This window comes from Manacus candei, unplaced genomic scaffold (assembly GCF_025592945.1).
Source record: "Manacus candei isolate 608988 ecotype Guabito, Panama unplaced genomic scaffold, ASM2559294v1 h1tg000014l, whole genome shotgun sequence".
Taxonomy (NCBI): domain Eukaryota; kingdom Metazoa; phylum Chordata; class Aves; order Passeriformes; family Pipridae; genus Manacus; species Manacus candei.
In genome coordinates this window covers 77625969-77632297 of record NW_026138062.1, presented here as the reverse complement: position 1 = coordinate 77632297, position 6329 = coordinate 77625969, and the positions used below count along the sequence as shown (strand labels likewise).

The 6329-nt window shown below is 59.2% G+C and overlaps 1 protein-coding gene across 2 annotated transcripts; it reads left to right on the top strand.

Annotated features, from left to right (window-relative positions):
* The first annotated feature begins 7 nt into the window (after positions 1-7).
* Positions 8-6066, top strand: IL18BP (interleukin 18 binding protein). Of its 2 annotated transcripts, XM_051779454.1 has the most exons (6): positions 8-318; positions 610-678; positions 878-943; positions 1228-1357; positions 1478-4215; positions 5583-6066. In XM_051779454.1, exons 1-5 carry the CDS (start codon positions 297-299, stop codon positions 1662-1664), a joined length of 474 nt encoding a protein of 157 aa, XP_051635414.1. In that variant the 5' UTR covers positions 8-296; the 3' UTR covers positions 1665-4215; positions 5583-6066. The 2 variants fall into 2 exon arrangements, with proteins under 2 accessions (XP_051635414.1, XP_051635415.1); XM_051779455.1 differs by lacking the exon at positions 1228-1357 and having other exon boundaries at positions 3918-4215.
* Positions 6067-6329: the final 263 nt, after the last annotated feature.

Genomic DNA, 6329 nt, shown 5'->3' with positions numbered 1-6329 from the left:
GTGTGCTGATCATGGGCTTGCCTGAGGGGCGTTCGCCCCAGGCGTAGGGGACATGGAGCATAGGGGGCGTAGAGTGCTGGGGACAGCGGGCACGTTCTGGGAACCGGGGGATATGGGGGCACGGGCCCTCTGGACACGCAGCGGGGCCGGTGCGGGTCCCGGTATCGTGGCATCGCGGGGCCGTGGCCGGGGGCGGCTCGCGGTGAGTCACGGCGCTGCCGCTCGCCCCGCCCCGGGGCCGCCCCATAAAGCGGGGCCGCCCCATAAAGCGCCGCCGCCGCGAGCACCGGCGCCCCATGGCTGAGCCACGGCCTGCCCGTACGGAGGGGACGGGGGGACAGCCCCGGGGGGCACCAGCCGCCATCTGAGGGACCCCGGGAGGGGGATGCCGGGGGGAACGGGACCATCCCAGGCTCATGGCATGCTGGGGAGGCGCTGGGTGGATCATGGTTAACTGGGGATATGCGAGGGGACGAGCCCAGGGGTTGCTGGGGGGGAGATGCTGGAGGGACCGTGACCAGCTGGGAGGATGCTGAGGGGACGGAACCATCCCAGGCTCGTGGGGAGCATCCCGGCATGTCCAGCACTGAGCTCCATCTCTGCCTGCAGGGCCCCTGGGACTCCCTGCCTGGCTCCTCCTGCTTCTACCCTTCTGGGCCCTGGCTGCTCTCTGTGCAGGTAGGTGGGGGTTTCTGGGCGAGGCGAGGAGGCCAGGTCACCTCTGGGCTCTGTGCCCCTCGAGGGGCCTGTGCAGGGTTCTGGGGGTGAGGAGCGCTCCCATGCCTCTATGGCATCCTGCCCTCTCACCCACCCCAGAGGTGTGGGGTCTCAGAGGGTCGCTCTTGACCTCCTGCCTCACTCCACTCTGCTCCCCCAGGTGCCATGGCCCTGCAGCTCCCCACCATCACCATCCTGCGGATGCCAGCAGAGGCCCCCCGTCCAGGTGAGAGACCCCTGGGGCCATGGCAGGGATGGCCTAGGGATGGGGAAGCTGCAGTGAGCCCCCCAGTTGGGGGAGGCACAGTGGGGTCAGCTCCTGCACCAGCACCCGGCACACACACAGGGTGCATCTTCCACCCACAGCCAAGATTTTGGGCTGCTGATGAGGTGGGGGGACATTCTCCATTGTTGAGGGGTGCGGAGGGACCGTGACTGTGGCCAGCCTGAACGGGGGGGCATTGGGGACCTTTGCAGCCCCCCTGATCCCCACGTCCCCTCCGGCTGCAGGCGAGAGCGTGACGGTGTCATGTGAGGCGACAAGTGGGCTCCCAGAGCTGACGCTGCTCTACTGGCTGGGGAACGGCTCCTTTGTGGAGAGCCTGTACCCAGACGGGGCTGTGCACGAGGGGACAGTGCAGTGAGTATGGGGACGGGGGACATGGGGGGGACAGAGGCAGCGGGGTGGCCCCATTTGGGGCAGGGACCCTGGATCTGCCAGCCCAGGGTGGGCTCTGATGGGTCCCCCCTGGGTCTGCAGAGAGGAGCTGCGGGGCTCGGGGGCGGCCCTGCGCCGTGACCTGCACTTCAGCTCCTTCAACACCCAGCACCTGCTCACCAACTTCACCTGCGTGGTGCTCAGTCCTCTCGGTGTCGACACCAGGGAGGTGCGATGGCCCCAGCCAGCACCAGCCTGTGTCACTGTCGAGAGTGGGGGGCTGGGCTGACACCAGGGAGCAACTCGTGAGGGGTGAGCGCCCCGCAGTGAGGGTCCCTGCTCCAACAGCCCCGCACCGTGCGCGTGTGACACCTCCATGGAGGCCCATCTCCGTGACCTGCTGTGGGGACCACATGGCCCCACATGTGCCAGCCTGCTGAGCCTGGGGCTTCTGGTGCCTGGGCCGACCCCAGCCTTGCCTGTAGCTGGCTATGGGACCCCAGGGTTTATTAAAGTACATCGAGGCTGCCCCGTTGTCACCTGCATCCTGGGGATAGTGCTGCCCATGAGTGCACAGGGCACCTGTGGGATGAGGAGGGAGGGAGAGGAAGTGGCCCTGGTGCCCACAAAGGGCAGGATCCATTTCTGACCCCCTCCCTGCCTGGCAAAGTGCTGGAAAACCATGGTCAGTCCCAGTTCTGCCCAGGGAATGCCTGGCCCTATGGCTGTGCCCTGCCCCAGAGGAGGAGGGTACGTGGGGAAGCCCTGGGGTGCAGGGACCCTGGGGAGATAGGCCCATCCCATTCCCCTCTGCACCTGGGGGAAGCTGGGGCTGTCCCCCAGCATGGCATTGCTGAGCCCCACCATGGGGCAGCCCCCCTAACCATGCTGTCCTGGCAGGGCTCCTGCTCTTGGGTACTGGGGCTGGAGTCGCTGGTGCCAGCCCCCTCCCTGCTATCTCGTGTGCTTGTGGGGGCTGTGACCCCCCTGGGCTGTGGGACAGCCTGGACCCCTTGAGCAAGACTGGACTGCAGGCATTGCACTGCAGCACAGGATGTGGGAGGGATAGAGGGGGCTGAAGAAGCCCCCAGCTGCAGCCCCCATGAGCTGCCCTCAGTCCAGGGAACTGCAGGAGACTCCTGGGGACACCCCTGTCCCACAGCTACTCTAAGGAGCCAGGAGAAGGTGAGCAGCAGAGCAGCCACCTGGGCAGGGACCTGCCCAATACAGCCCTGCTGCACCCCCAAGCCCTGTTGATTCCAGCCCCCATCCCTGGGACAGCCCCTCACAGACCCCACACTCAGCTGCATCCTTACACCCATCCTGATGTCTTCTTGATGGGGTCGAGGTCCCGCCAGTGTTGGGGGCTGTCAGTGGCCGGGTCCTGGCCAGCAGATGCTCCGCAGAGGGCAGAGCCCCCGAGGGAAGCCCACAGATGCCGAGGTGCTGTGGACAGGGAAGCAACTGGTTACTCTGCGAGTGCCTGGGGAGGTTGGGCAGCAGGAGCAGGGCCAACTCAGGGAGGGTGGTGGGGCTTGGGAGGTGGATGTGGAGAGAGGCAGGGCAGGCTGCAGGAAAGCACCCCCTGCTCCATCCCTGGCCAGAGCCCCTCCTTGGCACATGTCCCAGCACCAACCCAGACCCCAGTGCTGGCACCAGCTGAGACCTGCCCTGCTGTGTCACCCACCGGGAGCAACCCCCTTGGGATCCCAGCCAGAAGTGTGTCCTGAGCCTCGTGGGTGCGGGTCAGGGTGCTCCTGACCGGGGGTGCGGTGCTTGCACCAATCCCTCTCTCATGCTGCTGAGGACACAGTAGGCTGTGGCTCAGATCAGCAGCAACATCTCTCCCAGGGAACCCCTGTGTCTGCACAGCACGGCACGGAACACTTGGAGGATCAGAGACAAAGGGGGGGCCATGGGGCCAACACTGGTGATGCTGGGGTGGCAGCCCACAGCTGGGCTCCCAGCCTCACTTCCAAGCCAAAGTGAGCCCCCAAAACATCATCACTCATCTGGCTGAGCCACCTCTGGCTGCTCCTGTGACAGCCTTGGCCGTGCTCACCTGTCACCCCACACACCAGCAGGGTTCCTGTCCCTCAGGAGCAGGGTCCATGTCCCTTGGGAGCAGGGTCCACGTCCCTCGGGAGCAGGATCCTCCCCAGACGAGAGGCCCTATCAGCCAGTGGGGAGATGGACAACAGCCAAATGTGGGGAGATACCTGTGGGTGATGAGGGGTCAGGGGATGAGAGTTGGAGGTGCTGGGGACATGGAAGGGTCTTGCATCTTCCTGGGATGGCACACAGAGGATTTACTGTAGTGGGGGGAGTGTGAGTGGGCAAGTGGCACTGCCCCTGGTTGGGGGCAGGAATCCAGCTGGGGGGGACCCTGGTAGGAGGAAGGAGACACTGTCCTCTTGGGGAGCCCTGGGACTAGGAGAAAGCTCCGGTGTGAGGAGAGAGCCTGGCCAGGGCAGCCCTGGAGGCCAAGGAGAAAGGGAAAGCAAAACCACAAAGCTTCTGTGCTCACTTTACTGTAAATTAGTCTTGTTCCCATTAGTGGCTGCTTCTGCTTACTGTGACCTGTGGATGTGTCCACGTGGGAGCAAGAAACCCCAAGGTGTCTGTGGCCATGGATATGTCTGTGCTGCAGCAGGAGTATCTCTGAAGGGAACGTGGCCCGAGGACAAGACCGTGCTGGAGAAGGTACATCTTGAAGCATCCGTGGCTGTGCAGGAAGTCATGCTGGAGCACCCTGAAGTGTGTGACCATGGATAAACCCACAGCAGAGCAGGTACACCCCTGGAAGGACTGCAGCCATGGAGAAGGCCACACTGGAGCAGGTATATGCCCCATCCCTGGAAGTGTTCAGTGTTGGATGGAGCTTGGAGTGGAAGGTATCCCTGTCCATGGCATGGGGTTGGAACAAGATGACTTAAAGGTCCTTCCCAACCCAAACCATTCTGTGATTCTATGATTTTGTGAACATTTGTGGACATTTTGTGGGCATTTTGTGGACATTTCACAGGAGTGGTCCACAGACAAAGGGAATGATATCTGTGTATGATAGCAAAGGGTGGTGGTGGGTATTGGATAGTGTGGGACCTGGGCAGGATGTACATGGCATAGAATAAGAGGTGGAGAATGTGCTGCATTGGGCAGGGAGGAAGAGTTCCATTTCTTCCCTGACTGTGTTTTGGATTTGTGCTGGAGGGAGCACTGATAACCCCTGGATGTTTCAGTCAGCACTGAGCATCTTTGCTGCTCCTCACGCTGCCCCAGCAGCAGAATGTTGGGGTTTTTGATCGTGGGTTGGTTTGGCCGACACCAAGCGTGCTGGTAACATCCCTGTCTCTGAGGGGAATAGGATCCTTGCACAGGAGTTAGCAGGGCATGTTGGGTGAGAGTTAAACTGGATTTGAAGGGAGGAGGGGATAAAATCAGGTCACTGGAGATAATCCTGGGGGTGACACGCCAGTGCTGAGGGACTGTGTGCTAGCGAGGTCCTTCAGTCTGCCATCTCAGTAGAGGTAGGCAATGGAGATCCATGCAAAAGCAAGGATGAAAGTGTTACTGATGTGCTAGAAACCATGGAAGCTCCTGAGAATGGTCACTCAGGAACTGGAGCTTCTCTCCCCAAAAAGGCATTGGGATCAATAACCCCCCTGAAGTGCATCTGCCCCAATGCCCACAGCATGGGCAGCAAACAGAAGGACCTGGAAGCCACAGTGCAACAGGAAAACTGTGGCATAGTTGGCATCATGGGGACATGGTGGGATGACTGGCACAACTGGAGTGGTGCAATGGATGGTGGTGAACTCTTCAGAAGGGACAGGCAAGGACTGGGAGGTGGTGGGGTAGACCTGTAATTTAACATATTTAGTAGTGGGAGGACTGGCAATCTGCTAAGAGAGTGATGGGACATCTTTAAGTCTGTCTGGTTTGGCCAGGAGGAGCTGTTAGGGGATGGACAGTTCTGACTGTGAGAGCACTCTACAAGGAGGTGTTTGAAGTTAAGACAAGACTCATCAGACTAGTTCAGTAAACACTTTCTTAAAGACCAAAGTAAATGTGAAACAACTGTTTTAGAAAGCCTTGTTAGAATTTTTTTTAATATACTGTAAGCTGAGAATTGAAATCTGCAGGTAAATTTTGTTTTAAGGTTGTGCCTCACACAGAAAAAGACATAACCATGTACTTTCCATTGCAGAAGAACCTGAGGCTCCCACAGAATCGCTCTGGTTAGACGGCAGCTCGGGAGATCTTCAGTCCAACCCCCTGCTGCAAGCAGGACCATCTCTGGGATCAGAGGAGGCAGCTCAGCATTTTCTACAGCTGGGTCCTAAAATCTCTCAAGGATGGAGCCTGCACACCTTCATTAGGCAACCTGCTCCACTGCCTGCCTGATATCACAGGGCAACTTTTTTCCACGTATTAACCTCATCCTCCCTTGTCCAGGCTGTGTGCCCGGTTCCCCCCCACTTTTCTCACAGTCACATGTACCCCTGCCCATTTTGGTGTCTCTCCACCAGACCATTTCAGTTGATCTGTATTTTCCCAGGGAAGGGCCTGTCATCCAGCACATGCTGGATGTGTGGACACCTGCAGTTTCCCCAAATTGGGGAGCTTGACTTCATCTTTTGTGATGATGGCAAACTGCTCACGTGTCCAGAAATTCAAGCACGCAGCAGTAACCGGGGTTTGTTGGGAAGAAACCATGAGATTAATAAATCCTTGGGCTTTCTAACAGAGCAAATTAAAATCTCAGTTACTTTTGCCACTGTTGTGTTCTGAATCATCATGGCTAGGCTTCGTAAATGAAGATTTGGGAGAGGCTCTATCCACATCTGTTACAAGCATGCTGGTGGCTAATAAGGCCAATACCAGAAAGACATGTCCGATTGCAAAAGGCACAGCAGAAAGACTCCCCAGGTGGTAAGTGTTGTGAATAAGGCTG

Coding starts and splice junctions, on each gene's coding strand:
- IL18BP (XM_051779454.1), top strand. CDS start 297: ATGGCTGAGCCACGGCCTGCCC. Junction 679..877: donor CCTGGCTGCTCTCTGTGCAG/GTAGGTGGGGGT, acceptor CTGCTCCCCCAG/GTGCCATGGCCCTGCAGCTC. Junction 944..1,227: donor AGCAGAGGCCCCCCGTCCAG/GTGAGAGACCCC, acceptor CTCCGGCTGCAG/GCGAGAGCGTGACGGTGTCA.